At 53.9% G+C, this 20,731-nt stretch overlaps 1 protein-coding gene across 1 annotated transcript in view; it reads right to left on the bottom strand.

Annotated features, from left to right (window-relative positions):
- Window positions 1-1,311: 1,311 nt before the first annotated feature.
- LRRC75A (leucine rich repeat containing 75A) overlaps window positions 1,312-20,731 on the bottom strand; it is a 20,550-nt gene continuing 1,130 nt past the window's right edge. Inside the window, exons 2-4 of the mRNA XM_027773696.1 lie at window positions 5,854-5,963; window positions 5,428-5,430; window positions 1,312-3,430 (exon numbers count right to left, since the gene is read on the bottom strand). Coding sequence (XP_027629497.1) covers window positions 2,893-3,430; window positions 5,428-5,430; window positions 5,854-5,963 — 651 coding nt within the window. The 3' untranslated portion in view covers window positions 1,312-2,892. The remainder of the gene's footprint in view (window positions 3,431-5,427; window positions 5,431-5,853; window positions 5,964-20,731) is intronic.

The raw sequence follows: 20,731 nt of genomic DNA, 5'->3' as shown, positions 1-20,731 counted from the left end.
CAGTTAATTGACAGTGTTGGCCTTAGGGCTTTTTCATTGAGAATACTTGGGAGGAATACTCTTGACTGAAGTAAGTTTCCCAGACTAGAGTTAATTTCCCCCTTCTCCCAGCCAAGGGTTGGGGCTGGTAGTGTGGTTATGGTAGTAGACTTCTATATTGCCAAACAATTTCAAGTCCCACACCTGGTGGCTTGAAAGACGCTGAGTCTGCCTGTGCCCAAAGCCCTAGAAGGGATTATGGCGTGGCCAGTTGCCCTGTGGGCAGTGTCTCACTGAGCGCACACCCTATGGCAAAAAGTCTGGACTTGGTTTGTGATCTTGGACCCAGAAGGGATTTTTATCAGAAGAGGGTTCTGAAGCCTGTCCAGGTGAGGACAGTCATTCTGCCATAGTCCCTAAAGGCCCTGGGGAATATCAGTGGTAGTTTTCTAAGACGGGCTACAGGAGTTAAGTGGCCTGCATGCACGCCTGGGGGTGTGGGCACGTAGGTCCTGCCACATGGCACCACTGGGTGCTCTGTTACGGGGACAGTATGGTAGCTTGTCCCTTGGGCAGGGGTGTGGGTAGCAACATGGGCCTCAAATGTCAAGCTGGGGAAATGGTTCCAAGGAGCCTGAGGCTCCACTGGAGGTAGACCATCTTTGTCCACCCTTAGCTTGGCATGAGTTAGGCTCTGGCACCCAGCCCAGATCTTCTCCAGGTGAGAGTGGTTTCAGTAAGGATCCGTCTCCCTGAACTGGAGACTTGCCTAATAATCTGGCTGGAGTTTCTTCTCCCAGGTAGACAGACCTGGAGAGTGCTCGATGCAGGGGCCCACCTATGCAGCTTTTCTGGGAGTGCCCAGTATCACATTAGCATCTCTGGGTTATAAGGCCCTCCCACACCTTTGAGGCTGAGTTGAGGGGTGCCTGGAGCCTCATGAGCCACTTCCAGAAGTCAGAAGGCAAGAATGGATTTATAAGGGGGTGGGGAAGACAGGATCAAAGAGAAGTATTAAATAGGCCCCCTCTCCCAGGTGCTAGGGCTGCCTTTCTGTGGTGGTGGGGGAGGAGGGAGCAGGGAGCATTCCAGCCCGTTTTCAGAGACTGAAATTTAGTTTCTTTGCAGGCTGTGACCTCGGAGTATGGTGAAGTCCCAATGAGTGGCTGCCATTGACTTGGGTTCTGAAAACGTAAATGGCTTCAGCTTCGGTACAGAGACATGCTGGCCTTGGTACCAGAAGCTCCATTCATCTCAAGGGAGCCGAAAGATGTACTTTTCCCCAAGGACTAGTGAACTTCATATCATTAAATTCCTTAGCTTAAATTCTTGAGCATTGTCCCCTGCCAGCTTGTCTGACAACTTAATTTACTTTTGTAAATTGGCTAAGAAGGGGTGAGTTCTTTAAGCTACAAACTGTTCATCTCCACTCCCACCCACAAATAAAGTTCTCATGTAGTTACCATCAACTATTACTGAAATAAAGAATGGTCTTTGGTTTTGGTTTGGAAAATGTGTGTATTTGAAGAAAAAGGTAGCTTGGACTACTGTGGTGGGGCATTAGCACTTGGACTTGTAAACTGAACAGTCAGCCTCTCAACAACTGGACTGAGGGCAAAATTCCAAAGCATTTAAGGCATCCACACACCTCATTCCTGAGCGCAGCTGTCTCTGGGCTCTGCCCTTGGTTAAGCAGCCTGCAAGGCCCTGCAGTCCAGCCCCTTCCTGGCTGTGCTTGGTAAGGCCAGTTAATTGACAGTGTTGGCCTTAGGGCTTTTTCATTGAGAATACTTGGGAGGAATACTCTTGACTGAAGTAAGTTTCCCAGACTAGAGTTAATTTCCCCCTTCTCCCAGCCAAGGGTTGGGGCTGGTAGTGTGGTTATGGTAGTAGACTTCTATATTGCCAAACAATTTCAAGTCCCACACCTGGTGGCTTGAAAGACGCTGAGTCTGCCTGTGCCCAAAGCCCTAGAAGGGATTATGGCGTGGCCAGTTGCCCTGTGGGCAGTGTCTCACTGAGCGCACACCCTATGGCAAAAAGTCTGGACTTGGTTTGTGATCTTGGACCCAGAAGGGATTTTTATCAGAAGAGGGTTCTGAAGCCTGTCCAGGTGAGGACAGTCATTCTGCCATAGTCCCTAAAGGCCCTGGGGAATATCAGTGGTAGTTTTCTAAGACGGGCTACAGGAGTTAAGTGGCCTGCATGCACGCCTGGGGGTGTGGGCACGTAGGTCCTGCCACATGGCACCACTGGGTGCTCTGTTACGGGGACAGTATGGTAGCTTGTCCCTTGGGCAGGGGTGTGGGTAGCAACATGGGCCTCAAATGTCAAGCTGGGGAAATGGTTCCAAGGAGCCTGAGGCTCCACTGGAGGTAGACCATCTTTGTCCACCCTTAGCTTGGCATGAGTTAGGCTCTGGCACCCAGCCCAGATCTTCTCCAGGTGAGAGTGGTTTCAGTAAGGATCCGTCTCCCTGAACTGGAGACTTGCCTAATAATCTGGCTGGAGTTTCTTCTCCCAGGTAGACAGACCTGGAGAGTGCTCGATGCAGGGGCCCACCTATGCAGCTTTTCTGGGAGTGCCCAGTATCACATTAGCATCTCTGGGTTATAAGGCCCTCCCACACCTTTGAGGCTGAGTTGAGGGGTGCCTGGAGCCTCATGAGCCACTTCCAGAAGTCAGAAGGCAAGAATGGATTTATAAGGGGGTGGGGAAGACAGGATCAAAGAGAAGTATTAAATAGGCCCCCTCTCCCAGGTGCTAGGGCTGCCTTTCTGTGGTGGTGGGGGAGGAGGGAGCAGGGAGCATTCAAGCCAGTTTTCAGCCTGAGCCTCCCGAGAAGAGGTACCCCTAACCTGTCTCAGCCGTCCCACCCCATGAGGACTCCCTGTTGAGGTCCCCGCTTCTGTGTCACGTCTGAGCTGCTGTCTCCTGGCCCTCGTGGAGGTCCTTGGCTGGTGCAGCAAGGCCCCCTCCAGGGTCCTCCTGGCCCACTGTCTCTTCCCGGGCTTCCTCCCCACTGCCCGGGCCCTCGCCCAGCTCCAGGATGGTGGGAAGGTGGCCCTGCTTGGGGGAGCGCTTGCGCAGGCTGAGCAGGAAGGGCTGGGGCAAGGAGAAGATGTCCACGTTGTTGCCCAGGTCAATCCACGTGACGCTGGGGAACTTGCTGGGGTCCTTCAGGGTGTCGGTGAGGTCGCGCAGCAGGGCCCGGGTTAGCCGGTTGCCGTTGAGCGCCAGTGTGGTGAGGCGGGGCAGGCTGCTGAGGGCCGGCAGCAGCTGCAGGACCATGTCATCTGTGAGGCCCGTGAAGCCCAGCTCCACGCTGTCCACCTGCTCCCCGCAGCGCTGCAGGTAGCTGGTCACCCGCTCCAGGTCCCGGGAGGTCAGCGGGATGCCTGAAAGGTCCACCGTGTTGTCTGGAGGGCTCCCGGCCAGGACAGCCTTGAGGCTGAAGGCAAAAGGAGACAAGCAGGGATCAAGGGGTAGGCTTTTCTGCAGTGCTACCACCCCAGAGCCAGTCTACACAGCCTGCTGACCTGGGATCAGTTTTACAAAACTGCAGACCTGGGTGGGAGAGGTGGGGGGAGAAGCCAGGGGCCCCAGTGTCCTGCAACTCTCCATGTTGGACCTGGCCGGAACCAGCTGGCCAGGCCTAAGGCCTAGGGCTTGCCCTTCCTATAGCACACGTGTTTTTGCAGGATGCCTGCGTTTGCCTCTTAGCTCTGTTCTTCCTACTCTGACCTCTAGTAGGGAGTTACCTTCCCTGTGCCTCACTGCCACAAGAAAGGGAGCCAATAAGCCCCTAGGGTTGCTGCTGAGTGAGTGAATACCGCCTGCCTTGGCCCGAGCCAGGGCTGGACGGGACGCAGACTCAATGCTTGCTGCCGTCGCTAACTGCTTGGGCTGAGCATCCTGTGTCCCCACCCTTGGGTGGCAGCTGAGCTGCTCTGCAGGTGGCATGAAGGGTTTCTGATGCCCTTTCTCCAGAGGGTCTTCCCCACAGAGGGGGCAGAGCTGAGGACCACAGATGGGGGCACGGGGCTCGGCCCAGAGGGAGCTGCTCGCCCCTCCTGCCCCTCGCGCCCCTCCTGCCCTCTGCCACTCCGTCTCTTTCTCCTATGCCGATGGCCAGTGCGCCCTCTCCACCACCCCTGTGTTTACAAGGCCCAGGCACAGTCCCGAGATGCCCTTTTCGGTATTTCCAAGTGGCCCAGGCCAGCCCCGGACTTCAGGGCCTCTGCTGGGAAGGAGAGGGAGGTGGAGGAGGCACCTAGCCTATCCTGAGCATCCATGAACAGTAGCTGCGGAGCACAGCTTGGACTTCTGGCCAAACGGGGTAAGTCCCTCTCCCTGGGATGCTGTCCAGCTTCAGTCGTTTTTGCCTCTGATGGGTTCAGTCCTGGGAGTGGGAAGGAAAAGCTCTCAAGGCCTGACAGTTAAGTGTGCAGAGCCCTGCCTGGCGTTCAGTGCCATGTAAGCGTGGCTGCCTCTGTCACTGTCATTACAAAGGAGACCACCAGGAAAACGGCATGGTGGTTAACAGCCCGAGCCTTGGAGCCGCAGACCTGGGTTCACATCCAGCCCACCACGCACCAGGAGGTCGGGGCCAGTCACGTGGCAGCAGCGGCATCTGCCTGGTGTTCCTGTACGGTGCCCTTGCTGAGCTCCCACTGTGTGCCCCGCACTGCGCTAGGCACCGAGGTTATGGTGGCAACGAAGCTGGCCAAGATCCCCGTTTCCATTTTACGTGGATGGTGGTGTGGAGGCAGACCACACATGAAGTGCGGGCAAAGTGCCAGCCGCTCAGCGAAGCCTGGCGGGAGGGCCCATCAGAGGAGTGTGGTAGCAGGTGCGGGTGCAAAGGCCCAGAGGCTGGAAAGAGGCAGATGACAGGGATCGAGGGCCGTCACACTGGGCGTTTGGATTTCATTCCGTTGTGATGAGAAGCCTCCTGGCAGGAACCAGGAGGCCAGACCTGCATGGGTTTTGAAAGGAGAATGGACCGAGCATGCGTGCGTGTGTGTGTGTGTGTGTGTGTGTGTGTGTGTCTGTGTGTGTGCGTGCTCACGCGCATGCTGGAAGTCAGAAGAGGCCCCTAGACTCCAACAGAGCTCACATTTCCAACCCTAAGGAGCCAGCCCGGTGTCCTGCAGCACCCCAGTTGCCACGGCCCTCCAGCCCCACAGAGGAGCCCTCAGCCCCTCTGGAGTGGTGGCCTGCAAGCTCCATGAGACCTCACACTGGGTCCCACCCCCGGGGAAGGCCTTCCCTCCCAGCTCAAAGTGGGGACTGCCAGGAGGCGAGAGGACGGTCCTCCCACCCCAGTGTGCGGGGCTGCAGGGACCATCTGGCAGCAGCAGCAGGCCCTGGCCAGTCTTCCAGAAGGTGAGCCTGAGAAACCACAAGTTCCTCCTCCCCTGGGAAGTCTACCTTTGAGGCTCCTACCACCTTCCTAGGTGCTGCTGGGTGGCGCCCACAGGTTCTGTGTCCCATGTGCACACCCAGCACCCCCTGATCTTCTTCAGGGGCCATATCCGTGAAGGGCCTCACTGTGACCAGGGCTAGGACATGGCTGAGGTTTGGACACCCCTGGGGGCCATCCCAGAGACTGGGGCGGGGTTCAGTTCAGAGGGTCTACTTTGAGCACCTGAGGATTGAGAAACTCTTCAATCTCTGCCCCCCCCCACCTCCAGCTCCTCTCAAGCTTGCACCCCTTAATTCTCTGATCTCACCTCCTTCAGGCAGCCCTCCAAGACAACCTCTTTGGCTCTTCCCGTCCCCCTGTCCTGACAGGGGTGCTGTGTGTCACCTGCTCTGCCTGGCAGGGACTCACTCTGGGTAGGAGGCAGGGCAGACCCCTCAAGGGCCTGCGACTCACCAGGCCTGCGCAGCCCCCGGTGGCGCCTCCACTGGGAGTGGGGGCTGAGGTGGTAGGTCAGCTGCCGGCACAGCTTCTCCATGGCACCCAGTGCGTCGCCTTCCTGCAGAGGCAACCACACCAGCCGGTCCCTGAGTCACTGGAGCAGCTGGGGTCACTCGGGCCCCCACCTCTAGGCTGTGTCTCTGGAAGTGCACAGCACTCCAGGTGGAGCCGGAGCTGGGAAGACCTGCTCCGCGGGCCCAGGGCAGGAGCCCTCCGCAGAGAGCAGACTGGTCAGCATGCGGCGTAGTGTCTGTGGAGTGGCTGTCCTTGGAAAACAGATTTACCTAAGTCTGTGTCCTGGGCGGCTGACCGTTGGCTGGAGTCAAGTACCGGCCGGCCCCTCGTGCGTGGTCTCCCTGATCCCTGCCACTCCCCAGCGTCCAGGGCCCTTGCGTCATAAACTTGCCTGGAATACTTATCTAGCACTTACTAGGTGCCAGGCACTGTGCTAGGAAGCTGGGTCATGGCCTGGACAAATGTCCTTGCTCTTGTATTTCACATAGTACAGAGGAAACTGAAGGGACCGGCAAGTGGCGTGGTGGTTAAGGGCGCTGAGCTCCCACACGGCCGACAGTGGTTCGAGTCCTAAATCCGGTGGCTTGCTTTCTCACTTTCCTGCTCTCTCTCTCACTCTGTCCCTCACTGGTCAAATTAAAATAAATAAATAAAAATAAGTGAAGTTAAATAAAATAATTATTAAAAAAAAAAAAGAAGAGGAAAGTGAACATATTTATAGGGGCCAGCAGGTGGCATGGTGATTAAGGTGTTGGATCCCCACCCACATGGTTGACTGCAGTTCTAGTTCCAGACCTGGTGGCTTGCTTTCTTACTTTCCCTCTTTGTCTTGCTGGTGCCCTATGACAAATTTTAAAATAATAATAAATAAAATAAAATAAATAATTAAAAAATATTTTTACTCATCTCTCTCAAAAGCAGGAAAACAAAAGAATGAGAAGCCAAGGTTTTCCCGGCCCAATGCATTTAGCTACATCACCTTCAGCAATTGAATCTGAAATTCTGGGTGTGATGGGCTGAACTGTATTCCTCAAAAAAAGAAAAAAAAATGTTCTTCAATTGTTCTTAGTTTTCTGCAATAGGGCTCATGCACTCACCAGAGGGGAACAGAGAAGAAACACGAGAATCTATCCTGGGGTGGGGGCTGGCCATGCTCAATCCTTGCTCTTTTATTCTCCTGTTGGAATTCTGGGCTTGCACCACATCTGGCCAGCACTTTAAGCTGCAGGGTCTAGGATTTGAACCATGGAATCAGCTATGTGGAACCCAGAACCTTAACCACCATGCCACCTGCTGCCCTCAAGAAAAAAAAAAAGTTTTAAAGTTTATTTCTTCCATGACAGAGACAGAAAAAGTGTGAGAGAGACAGGCACCTCCAACAGGGTCCCCAGGCCATGATCTGTCATGGGCATTTGCAGGTACGCCTGGTGTGTACAGGGAGGTTCCGGGACACAAACCTAGGACATTTGCTGTGGGGGTCCAGTTGCATCACTGCCAGTGCCACCACCACCCAGCCCCCTCTAGAACCAACGTGTCAGTGTCTCCTAATGCCTAGTGCTGGGTCTCAGAGACAAAAACCCACATGTGCTAACACTGCAGGGTGGGGAGGCCCAGAGCCTTGGCCCAGGCCCTGGGCTCAGTGCTGCGCCCGACTCAGCAGGCCAACTTTACTATGATTTCTACTATTTAAAAAAATTTATTTTCTTTTTCTTTCTTTTTTTAATTGCCAGAGGGTGTGTATGCTTATGAGAGGGAGGGAGGGAGAGCGCGAGAGCGCGAGCGAGCGAGCACCCCCAGTGGTCACACTGGAGCCCCTTCTCCATGTCTCCATCCCATCAGGCCTTGGGGCATGCCGGCACCTGGTTTCAGGTCTACTAGGATCCCAACCTGCAGCGGGCTGCGGAGCTCTCAGCTCGTCCGCGCCCTCACAGCTGGGCCAGCTTTACTATTACTGTCACTGTCACTCCACTAAGGAGAAGCTGCATACTGAGTAAAGGGCTTTGGGCCAGACCCTGTGAACTGAGATGCGACCTTTGTCCCCTCCTGTGTGGCCTTGAGCAAGCCACTTGATTTCTCCGTGCCTCTGATCCTCATCTGTGGAGATAACACTCCTGACCTCAGGGGGTTTCCTTGTGAAGACTAGATGAGTGAGTGCTTGTAAAGTGCTGGAATAGAGCCCTGCTCCAGGGAAGCCTGCTGAGCGCAGGCTGGGCTGCCCCAGAGCTGCCCGGACACTGAACAGGGTAAGGGAAGGGAGATGGCTTCTGCCCAGGCTCAGAGCCGTGCTGGGCTTTTATTTTATTTTTAAGTTTCTGCTATATGGCACATGTGCTTGCCGGGGAGAGACAGAAAGAGAAAGGGAAAGTGCAAGAGTATCCCCCAGAGAGATGGCCATGCCGCAATCCCTTTGCCATTCTCCTCTCGGGACTCTGAGCATGCACGTATACGCATCAGGCATTTTTCAAGTCAACAGGTCCAGGACTCAAACCATGTTCGGCCATGTGGGATGCAGCCACCCCAACCACCATGCCATGGCCCGGCCCCCAAGTCTGGCTTCGATTCTTGCTTAGCCTGGTCCCATGGGTGTGTGGTGGGAAACAGGGCGGGGGAAGCAGGCTGGGGCTAGATGGTGGGACTGGAGGGGAGTCGCGAGGTGAGGGGTGTGGCATGACGAGGTTTGCACTGGGGACTGTCTCTCTGGGAGATGAGGAGGGTGGACAGAAGGTAGAAAGGGTGACCTGTGGAAGGGGCTGAAGGGGACAGCCCGCACCCTGAGAGTACATGGGACGGAGACGACAGTGGCAGAGGGGGATGAGAGGATGGGAGGGTCTAGGCCTTGGGTTTGGGTCCTGGGCAGACGGTAATGGGCTCCAGAGGAGAAGCGGGTGACAAGCCTCGATGAGGAAGGACCACGTGGGGCTGTGTTCAGTTGGGGGTCTGTGGGGCCTCAGGTGTGGATGTGGCTGGACTTACAAGGCTGAGGCTGGACACATTCACCTGCTCTGACTGAGCCCCTGGCCAGAGAAGCAGCTGACATGGAAGCAGGGAACTGCCAGACACAGGAGACGGAAAGCCAGTCAGGGGAACAGGGGCCCCAAGGAGAAGGTGGCCAGCGGGGTCAGATGGCCCCCAGGGGGCACAGGGTCTCCGATGGCTCTGGCCAGCACAGGCCCAGGAGGGGCACTGTGGTGGGGCCAAGGCGAAGGCTGATTTGGGGGGGCCAAAGGAAAATGGGAGGAGGTGATGGAGATGGCGTGTCTCGACTCTGAATCTCGCTCAGTGAAAACCCAGAGGAGCTTTTAAACAGAGATGTGGGGCCAGCAGGTGGCATGGTGGTGAAGGAGCTGGACTCCCACATGGCTGACTGTGGTTCAAGTCCAGGACCTGGCGACTTCAATCACACGGCACATGCGCGTGCGTGCCCAAAACCCCAGGAAGAGAATGGAGGAGAAGGCCACTGTGGTGTGGCCATCCCCTTTGGGGTTATTTCTCACTTCTCCTCTGTCTCTGGTGAGCTTAAGCACCCTATGGCAAAAACCTAAAACAAAAACAAAAACAAAACATGGATGCTGGGCACCCCCGAGGTGGGTGGGCAGCTTGGGCCCGGGGATGGTTAACGCTCCCCAGCTGATTCCTTGTGTGGTGAAGGTGGAGAAGATGCCTTCAAGGCAAGAAGGACCAGTGGGTGGGATGGGGTGGTCTGGCCAGCATCACTCTCGGGACCACCTCAGGATGGAAGGTTCTAGTTTGGTTCAAAGCTGAGAATGGAATTCCTCAGCTGTGACTCTTCCTCTAACTGCTTCCGGGGGCTTCTAAGGTCCCTGGGCGGGAACGCTCCCTCCACCCCTGTAGCCCTGGAAGCTGAGCTTTAAAGGAGAGAACAAAGAAAAAAAGAGGAGGCCGCAATGTGCCGCCACTGCCACAAGGGGGCAGCCGCACACAGGACGAGGCACGGGATGGCCCTGACTCTGCTGCCACCTGGGAGAACTGGGGGAGCCTGGGTTTCGCCGCTACTCACGGATAATACATATGACACCCAGGAGCGTGGACTTGAGCCTACTGTGAGCTGATGTTCTCACAGAAGTGAGCGCTCCCTTCTACTTGTCCGAACAAGTGCACATGAGCTACCACCATTTTTCTTCCATGAGTGAGACACATGCAGAAAGAGACTGAGAAAGACAAGCACCCTTGGGACCAGCAGTTAGCATAATGGCTATGTCGCTGAACTCCCATGTAGCTGACCTCGGTTCAAGTCCTGGGCCTGGTGGCTTAAAATCATGCTTGGGGCGTGTGTGTGAGTGCCCAAGATCCCAAGGGGAGAATGGAGGAGAAGGGATTGAGGCGTGGCCATCCCCCCTGGGAGGTGATTTCTCACTTTCTGTCTCTCTGTCTTTCTGGTGAGCGCACACGCCCTATAGCAAGATCCTCTCAAAAAAAAAAAAAAAAAAAGAAAGAAAGACAAGCACCAAGCACCCTCAAGTGGGTCTCTGGCTGCAATCCCCCTCCAGTTCTCCCAGCCTATGAAGATCACAGATATGCCCTGGGATGTACAGGTTAGGCATGGAGAACCAAACCCGTGACCTTCCATATAGATTCAGCGTCACTGAGCAGTGCGTTACCGCTGCACCACCGAGCCGGCCCGTCACTCACGGTTACTGAGCACTACGGCACTGCCCAGGGCACAGTCACCATCCCGCCCCACGCCACAAACCTATGGAATGAGCGCAGTGAATAGCTCCACTTACACGCGAGGGGACGGGGCACAGAGAAGAGAAGGTAAGCAGGTTGGCAAGGCCACACAGCTTGTAACAGGGGACCAGCATCCACGATTCAGTTGCATTCGCAGCCGGAGGCCTGCGCTCCCAACCACCGTCCCGCTCTGCTCTGTGCTCTTTTACTCAGGTCAGTTCAAGGTGTTTCTAGCGTTTACAACCAGAAAAGTCTTCAGCAGGGTGTCAGTTTTTTTGCCAACTCTTCCACTGTTCAAGACCCCTGTAGGATTGGGTAGAAGTGGCCCAAGGTGGAGGAGTATTAGGAAGAGGTGGGGAGGAGGGAAGAAGCCAGGGAAGGGGAGGACGGGGAGGAGTGGCCTCAGTGTTGAGGAAGAGCTGCCCCCCTGGTGCGGGGAAGCCATGTGCCCTTGTGCACCTCTGTGACAGCAGGTGCCTGTCACTCCCACCTGCCCTGCACTTAGTCAGACGGACTGCCAGACCCTCTCCTCTGGGCACTTTCTTCTTCTCAAAGTGGAGCAGCCAGCAACCCCCATCTTGTTTTAAGACAGGGTTGGGCCAGCCCCGTGAGCTACTGGTGTGGCTGGCGGTGTGATTCAGCTTCAGAGGCTTGAAAAACATGCTGTGTATGTGCGCATGTGCTCAAAACCCTCAAAAGAGGGTCAGCATGCGGCGTGGTGGTTAAGATGCTAGACTCCCGTATGGTCAACTGAGGTTCAAGTCCCAGACCTGGTGGCTTGGTTTCTCACTCCCCCTCCACTGTTTTCTCTAGTGTGTGCACGTGTTCCATAGCAAACACATAAATATGTTTTTAGAGGCTTTAGCCTTAGGGCATGTGCACTCACTGGAGAGACAGAGACAGTGAGAGGGAAACTGAGCAATCCCCCCCAGGGGAATGGCCACACCACAATCCCTTCTCCATTCTCCTCCTGGGATCTTGGGCATGCACGCATAAGCACCCAGTGTGATTCTTTTTTTTTTTTGAGTTTTTTTTTTTTTTTCCAGAGGGGTTTTTGCTATAGAGTGCATGCACTTGCCAGAAAGACAGAGAGAGACAAAGAGATAGAAAGGGAGAAATAACCCCCTGGGGGGATGGCCACACTGTAATCCCTTCTCCTCCATTCTCCTCTTGGGATCTTGGGCACGCACGCACACGCACCCGGCGTGTTTAAGTCATTGGGTCCGGGACTCGAACCGCGGTCGGCTACATGGGAATTCAGCGACATAGCCAGTATGCTAATTGCTGGTCCCTCCACTGTGATTGTTAATCAGCCAGGTCTGGGACTCGAACTGTAGTCTACTATGTGGGAGCCCCATAACGTAACTGCTACACTATCTGCTGGCCCCTAAATAAATAATTTTTTTAAATCCCAAAAGGAGGAAGAAATGGAGAAGAGCCTGCGGCATGACCATGCGCCATTAGAGGGTGCTCTCTCCCTCTCCTTCTTTGTCTCTAGTGAGCACACGCACCACCTGGCAAAAAATCCAAACAAACAGAACAAAAAAGAACAACAACAATAAAGGGTCTTGTCTTTTTTAAAAATTACTATTTAACGTTTTTTGGTATTATTATTATTTTGTTTGCTGTAGTGCACATGCATTTGCCAGAGAGAGGCAGTCAGAGAAAGAGAGAGAGGGAAAGAAAGTGAGAACGCCAGCTGCCAGGTCTGGGACTTGAACTGTGGTTGGCCATGCCTTAATCCCCCTGCCTCAGCCTCCTAGCTGGGACTTCAGGAATGTGTTACGACACCCAGCTCTTTTAGACAGGATTTCTTTTTTTTTTTTGAGTTTTTTTTTTTAGGGTGCGTGTGCTCACCAGAGAGACAGAAAGCGAGAAATCACCCCTCAGGGGGAATAGCCACACTACAATCCCTTCTCCTCCATTCACCTCTCGGGATCTTGGGCATGCATACACATGCGCCCGGCGTGAGTTTTAAGCCACCGTGTCCGGGACTCGAACCGTGGTTGACTATATGGGAGTCCAGTGACATAGCCATTATGCCAACTGCTGGTCCTGTCTTTTAGACAGGATCTCCATGTTGTCCAGGTTGGCCTTGAGCTCATGGTCCTCCTGTCTCAGCCTCCCTGAGTCTCTGGGATGGCAGGTGCACGCCAGCATGCCTAGGATTCAGGTTGGGCCGGGCACTGAACCCAGGCCTCCCATGTAACCCCAGCCTGTGGAGCACGGCACCTTGGCCGCTACCACTGCAGAGGCCTGGTAGCCCTGGTGTGCATCCACCTCGGCGACTGAGCTCCAGCCGACTGTCCACAGGGGGTGCTGGTTTGCCCTCCCCTAGAACCCAGCCTTGAGACCGAGACACCCACCCCGACCTCTCCAGGGGCTGGAACCCTCACAAGTAACCTGGGGGCTATGGCAGCCACGTTCCCTACCATACTGCATGGGGGAGCAGTCTGTGCAGTGGGGAGAGGGAGGCAGGGAGAAGCAGAGGGGCGGACAGGGACCTGCGCTGCACTGTCGGCGGTTCTGGTGCCTCCATGAGGCCTGGCTGCCCACAAGACACGGCGGGAACCCCAGGGTAAATTCTCCTCCTTGCTGGAGCAGCCCGAGGGGACTCCCGTTACTTGAAACAACCCACGCAGCACGCTTGACAGCAGCTTGTCCCCACCCGTGGGGAAGGAAAGAGAAGGAAAGGGGGGCACAGCACAGCCAGGGTGGCTGGGCACCGCAGAGCTGGGTGAAGGTTAGGGCAGCGACCTCCCCAGATCCACTGGATGATGACCCTGACTGAGGGTCTTGGGGAGAATCTGTCTGAGACCCCTCACTGCTCCGCCAGTGGAGATGCTCACGCAGACCCGCAGGCCCCCCCGTGGGGATCACAGCACCCCACACTGCTCCAGCTCTCAACCCAGACCGTCACGCCATCTGCCATCTTCCCTTCCCCAGGGACTCCACAAAATAGTTGATCTCTTCCATAACTGAGAGGGTGACAGGGACAAAGAGAGAGAGAGAGAGGGAGGGACAGAGTTCTTTAACAGGGCCTTTGTTCTTTTTCCTTTTTTTAGTTTGCTACAGAGGGCATGTACACACGCCAGAGAGAGAGAGAGAGATAGAGGAACTTACCCTCCCCCGGGGGACGGCCATGCCACATACCCATGTGACACAATCCCTTCTCCATTGTCCTCTCAGGATTTTGGGCACACAGGTACGCATACCTGGCACGGTTTTCAGGTTGCCGGGTCTGAACTCAAACTGCTCAGTTGGCCATGTGGGATCCAGTGCCTTAACCTCCAATGCACCTGCTGGCATTTTTTTTTTTTTTTTGAGAGGTTTTTGCTATAGGGCGCATGCCCTCGCCAGAAAGAGAGAGAGAGACAGAGAGACAGAAAGCGGGAAATCACCGCCCCCAGGGGGCATGGCCACACTGCAATCCCTTCTCTTCCATTCTCCTCTCGGGATCTTGGGCACGCACACACACGCGCCTGGCTGAGTTTAAGTTACCAGGTCTGGTACTCACATTGCAGTTGACTACATGGGAGTTCAGCGACACAGCCATTACGCTAACTGCTGGTCCCCCCTGCTAGCCTTTTTTAAAATTTTTTTTAAATGCCAGAGAATGTGTATGTGCGTGGGAGGAGGGAGGGAGAAGGAGAAGGCATCCCTAATGGGGCCTGGGTACTCTGCAATCCTTTTTCTTCCGATTTTCCAATTTTTCATGCACCCATGCATGAACATGTTTTTCAAGTCCCCCAGGGTCAGGACTCAAACCCTGATCAGCCATGTGGGATCTGCCTTCGTCTGCATGGTGCTCAACTGCTGTGCTATGAGGCCGCCCTCCAGCAGGATCTGCATGCTTCAATCCACCCCCAGTTTCAGACAACCCTGGATCTTGGGCAAGCAGGTGCCTGCTATACTCGGAGGTCTCTGCACACGGACCTGGATCCTTTCCATGTGGGTCACCACCACCCGACTCTCCCAGGGATGTTTGAAACCATGTCCAGGACCCTAACAAGCATAGTCCTCCACTACTCTCTACCAAAGGCTTCCCTCATCCATTCATAAATTCCTTCATTCATCCATTAAATATTGGCTTACTACGTACAGGGCACTGTTCCAGAAGCAGGGACCGCGTGCTGGTTTTCTGTTTCCTCCCTCCCCACAGCATTCTCTGCCCTCTGTGCTCAGAGGGCTGAGTTCTGCAGACTGTGTCGGGCTCACAGGCCCTACTTCCACGTGGGTTCAGTTAATGGGAGCAACTGAGAAAGGCCGTGGAACTGGCTCTCCACGCTCCCTCCCTGCTTCAGCACGCGTGGCAGCCAGCCTCCAAGATGGCCTCCCTGCTTCCCGTGTCCTTATGTGGACTCCATCCCTATTTTATCAGGACTGGTCAACGGCATCAGTGTAACAGCATGGGCCAGGTGACAGTGCAGCGGTAACACGACGGGATACACACGGGAGAGGTTCTGGGTTCATTGCCCGGGACCTCCCTGTAGTCCCAGAGGCAAGAGGGCAGCCCAGAGTCCAGCAAGTGCATGCGTCCTATAGCAAAAACCTCTCTTAAAAAAAAAGAAAAGAAAAGAAAAAGAAAAAAAATGCACAATGGATAGGGTCAGCAGGCGGCATGGTAGTTAAGGTGCTCGACTCTCATATGGCTAAATATAGTTCGAGTCCTGGATCTGGTGGCTTGCTCTCTCACTTTGTCTATCTCTCGTCAAATTAAAAAATGATAATAATAAGGGGATTAGCAGGTGGCATGGTGGTTAAGGTGCTGGACACTCTCACATGGCTGACCACAGTTCAAGGCCTGGACCTGGTGGCTTGCTTTCTCACTTTCCCTCTCTCCCTGTCTCTCTCTAGTCATATTTTAAAAATAATAATGTTGAATAAAATTAAATAATTTTTAAAAATTATTTAATTTTATTCAACATTATTATTTTTAAAATATGACTAGAGAGAGACAGGGAGAGAGGGAAAGTGAGAAATCAAGCTGCCAGGTCCAGGACTCAAATCACGGTCCACTGTGTGGAAATTCAGTGCCTTAACCACCACACCACCTGTTGGGCCCTAAATAAATAATTTTTTTGAGTAAAAAAAGTTAATAAAAAATCACAATGAAACGTGTTGCCTGCTTCCTGCCCAGTGCAAGAGGTAACTGAACAAGACAGATTCCCTTCTGGAGTTTATATTCCAGTGGAGAAAGCAGACAATAAATTAGCCAGCAAATAGATAAGCATGTTAACTGCAGACGCCAGTAAGCGAAATGGAGAAATGAGTGGAGAAAGCAGCAGGGCTTGAGAATGCGCTGATTGAGAGGCCCGCAGGAGGTGGGTTTGGTGAAGCTGGCCTCTGAGAGGCGCCTGGTTCTGCCTGAATACAGGAGGGGCCGCTCAGAAGAAGAGGAGGCTAGAGGCTCCTGGAATGGGAGGGCAGCCAAGTCCCCAGGGTGGGAGAGGGTTTGGATGTGCCGGGAAGAGGGAACCATGTGGTTGGAGCAGAGCATGCAGGGTCACAAGCCGGAGAGGTGAGATGGGAGATCCAGGCAGGGCAGACAAGGAGCTGGGGTTTTATTTCAACAATGACAACGGCCACCCTGGAGAATCTGCAACAAGGTATTCACTTCTGGAATGAGCTCCTGCCTGCTAGTCCCAGAGGCAAGAGGGCAGCCCAGAGCCCAGCTGGAGGCGATTACAGAAGCCCTGGAGACAGGAGAAGGGCGGAGGCCTGGGCAGGAGTGGGTGGGCAGCAGAGACTAGAGACAGGCAGGTCACACATCAGGGAGGCAGGCCGGTCAGGCTGGCTGACCCTGGAGTCCCTGGTGTTGTTCTGTGTCTGCGTCCTCCTCCCCAGTCTATGGCTCCTTTTCAGTGGCCACCCTCAGGGTACTGGTGCGAGAGTGAAAGGCCAGTCCCGGCCCTAGGTTAGGACACCCCTGTGGAATCAGGCTGAAGCTGCGTGCCCGGTGGGACTCGGCCTGAGGTCGCTGGCTCCCCCCTTCCTTACTGGGCCTCTGCTGCCACCGGGTCATCTCGGCAGGGGAAAGGATTACCTAGGAGTCTTGTGGGTGCTTCCTTGTGAGATTAGACCAGGAAGGGTCATTTTCTTTTCTTTTCTTTTGGAGAGGTTTTTGCTATAGGGCGCGTGCGCTTGCCAGACAGACAGAGAGACAGAAAGTGAGAAATCACCCCCAGCGGGGATGGCCACGCCACAATCCCTTCTCCTCCATTCTCCTCTCGGGATCTTGGGCATGCACGCACACGTGCCCGGTGTGAGTTTTAAGACACCGGGTCTGGGACTTGAACTGCGGTCGACTACATGGGAGTCCAGCGACATAGCCATTACGCTAACTGCTGGTCCCAGGAAGGGCCATTTTTCCTAGTCCCAACTCATAGCTGCTGGAGGGTCACCTCGGCTGATGGTCTTGCACCTCTGTCTATCACCTCTAGGCCCACAACTTGGGCTGCTATGAAATTCTCAGACGCCCAGAAGGAAATCTCCGTCAGCCCTGAGCCAACTCGGGTAGCTGGGTGGGCTTGGGGGCTGTGCCATTCACCATCTTGGGGACCCCACAGCTTGAGAATCTGCCATCCCTCATCCACGGCTGGGAGAGTTGTTCAAAAGAGCCTCTCCATGGTGCTGGATAGTGGCTCAGTGGTAAATGCAATGCTCCTGGGGCTGACCCACATAGGGAGGTTCATGGTTCAAGTCCCCAGGCCTCCCTGAGGATACACGCACCCATGATTAGGGGCTGGCAAAGGCTACGTTGGATCTTGGTGTGAAGATACTGTCTCTGTCTGATAGTGTCTCTGTCTCTTGCTCTTTTTCACTAATGGAAGGAAAAAAAAGGAGTCGGGGCCAGCAGGTGACATGTAGTGGAAATGCTGGACCCCCAACTTCAACTGGCCAACTGCAGTTTAAGTCCTGCCGGGCACATGTGTGTGAGTGCTCAAAATCCCGGGAGGAGAACGGAGAAGAGACTACAGCATGGCCATCCCCCGGGGAGGTGATTTCTCACTTTCCCTCTCAATCTCTCTCTTTCTCTCTCCTCCCCTGCCAGGCAGCACATGTAACTTATGGGGAAAAAAAAATCTAATCTAAAAAAAAATAAAATGAGGTGAGTGGGTGGTGTGAAGTTAAGATGTTAGATCCCACAAGGCCAACTGCATGGTTTACATCCCAGACTTGGTGGCCTGAAAAATATCCTGGGTACGTGTGCATGCATGCCCAACATCCCAAGAGAAGGAATTGCAGTGTGGCCATCCCCCTGGGGGTGAGTCCTCACTTTGTCTCACTCTGCAAGAGCATGTACCCTGTGGTGAAAAGACCAAAAAAAAAAAAAAAAAAAAAAGACCCTCCCCTGCCATGTGGATCATGGGCCTCTAGCAGGGCTGACCCTGCTCTGGCTCCAGAGATCCTGACCAGAGACTAGTAAAACAAGTGTCCTACTCGCCACAACTGACCGGCCGGCTCTGAGCGTGCTTGCTGCTGGGCAGAGGCATGGTGACAGGCACCTGTGCTTGCTCCTGCGAATCACCCCAGTTCTCTCACAGCAGCTGGACAGGAGAGAGATGACATTTATGAGCACTTTAGAGCTGAGAAAAACAAAGCTCAGGTAACTGGGTGGTCTGAGAAGGGCTGCCCTGTGCAGGGATTGGGCGTTTGTGTCCCTGCTAAGCTTCATACCTTGAATCCCTAGTCCCCAGGGTGATGGTGGAAAGAGGTGGAGCCTGAGAGGCGATTAGGCCATGAAGAGGGAACCCTTGTGACAGGGTTGGTGCCCTCGTAACAGCAGGCCGAGAGTTCCCTTGTCTCTTTTCTACCATGTGAGGACACAGGAGAAGGCAGCAGTCTGCAACAAGAGGGTCTCACCAGACACTGACCAAACGGACGCCTTCGTGTTGGCCTCTAGCCTCCTGAACTGTGGGAAGTAAGGGCGACTGTTTCCTCTCTTTCTTTTTTTTGGGGGGAGAGATTTTTGCTATAGGGCATGTGCACTCACTGGAGAGACAGACAGAGACAGAGCAACAGAAAGCGAGAAACTACCCCTGGGGGGATGGCCACACCACAATCCTGTCTCCTCCATTCTCCTCTCAGGATCTTGCGCACGCACACACACAATGATGTGAGTTTTCAGCCCCTGGGTCCAGAGAGGTTGATTACATGGGAGTCCAGCAATGTAACCATTATGCCAACTGCTGGTCCCTTCTTCTTTTTTGTTTTTTAAAAGAATAATTTATTTTTAAATTTATCATCACTATTTTTTTTTTTTTGAGAGATTTTCACTGTAGGGCGTGTGCGCTCGCCAGACAGACAGAGAGAGACATAGAGACAGAAAGCAAGAAATCACCCCCCAGGGGAGATGGTCACGCCGCAATCCCTTCTCCTCTATTCTCCTCTCGGGATCTTGGGCACGCACGCGCACGCGCCCGGCGTGAGTTTTAAGCCACCGGGTCCGGGACACGAACCATGGTCGACTACGTGGGAGTCCAGCGACATAGCCATTATGCTAACTGCTGGTTCCCATCACTATTATTTTTTAAGAGATTGTTGCTATAGGGCACATGTGGTCACAGGAGAGATAGAGAAAGTGAGAAATCACCCCCCCGGGGGGATGGCCACACTGTATTCCCTTCTCCATTCTCCTCTTGGGATTTTGGGCATGCATGCACACGTGCCAGGCATTGAGTTTCAAGCCGCTGAGTCTGGGACTTGAACTGCGGTTGGCCATGTGGGGATTCAGCACCTTAACCACTAAACCATCTCCTACCTCCTATTATTATAATAATTTTTTAAAGAGGTTTTTGCCTTAGGGCACATGTGCTTGTCAGGAAAAGAGACAGAGATAGTGAGAAGGAAAGTGAGAAATCACGCCCCAAAAGGGATGGCCATGCCACAATCCCTTCTCCTCCATTCTCCCCCTGAGATCTTGGGCATACATGCACATGCACCCAGTGTGAGTTTTAAGCCACCAGAACCATGGTCAGCCATGTGGGAGTCCAGCACCATAACCACTACACCATCTGCTGGCTTCTATTATTAATTTGCTACAGGACAGTGAAATTGAGAAGGGAAGGCACCAGGTCTGGTTCATGAACTGCAGTCGACCATGTGGGAGCCCAGTGCGTTAACCACCATGCCCACCTGCTGGCCCCAGTGCCTGTTGTTTCTCAACCACTCAGTCTATGGCATTTGGTTATGTTACAACTGTTGGACGAAAGCAGCCCATGTGTGGACGGACCAGCCCAGATGGAAGGATGGACCAAAGGCAGGAGTTCCCGCTCACCTGCCCTTCCAGCTCTGCCTTGTCCTGTCTGACAGGGTCTGATGAGGGCACTAAATATCTCCTGGGTGCCTCTCTCAGGGATGGCAGGTCATTTTCCCCAAGGGGCCCTTCCTGAAGCAATCTGTGGGGGAGGTATGGGGAGTAAGGTGTGAGGACCTGGGATCAAATCACACCCAAGGTTCTCACCTCACTTACTCAGATCACTTACCTCCTGAATTCTGTTTCTCAACACTAAAAGGGGCATAAATGTAATCTCTCACCTTTGTTTCTTAAACTTTTGCTATAGGATGTGTGCACTCACTGAAGAGAGAGAGAAAGGAGGAGAGAAACACCTCCTAGGGGGAATGTCAATGCCGCAACATTCCCTCTAGTCTTCTGGTCTTGTCCTCCATTCTCTTCTCACAATTTTGTGCATGCACACACACCCACTTGGAGTATTTCTCATCCCGTGGGTCTGGGACTCAAATCATGTAGCCAGCTATGTGGGTTCCAGCCGTCCCAACCACCATGCCACCAGCTGGCCCTCTGTCTTATTTTTTTTTTTTTTTTTTTGAAAACTTCTCACCTGTCATCCCTCTCATCTGTCATTCCTTGCCTATCATTGCCAATAGGGCATGGTCACATTGCAATCTTTTCTCCTCCATCTCTTCATCTTGTCAGGAGTTGGGGCACACACACATGTGCCCTGTATTTCTGAAGTCACTGGGGCTGGAATTTGAACCATGTGGTTAGCTTGTGGGATCCAGCATCTCTTAACCACTAGGCAACAGGGCTGGAATCCCCCACTCCAATCCTCTTTTTTTTTTTTTTTGAGAGGTTTTTGCTATAGTGTGCCTGCACGC

This window comes from Tupaia chinensis, unplaced genomic scaffold (genome assembly GCF_000334495.1).
Source record: "Tupaia chinensis unplaced genomic scaffold, TupChi_1.0 Scaffold000365_1, whole genome shotgun sequence".
In the NCBI taxonomy this organism is placed as follows: domain Eukaryota; kingdom Metazoa; phylum Chordata; class Mammalia; order Scandentia; family Tupaiidae; genus Tupaia; species Tupaia belangeri.
The sequence above is the reverse complement of the archived record's forward strand: the minus strand, read 5'-3'. Positions and strand labels throughout refer to the sequence as shown.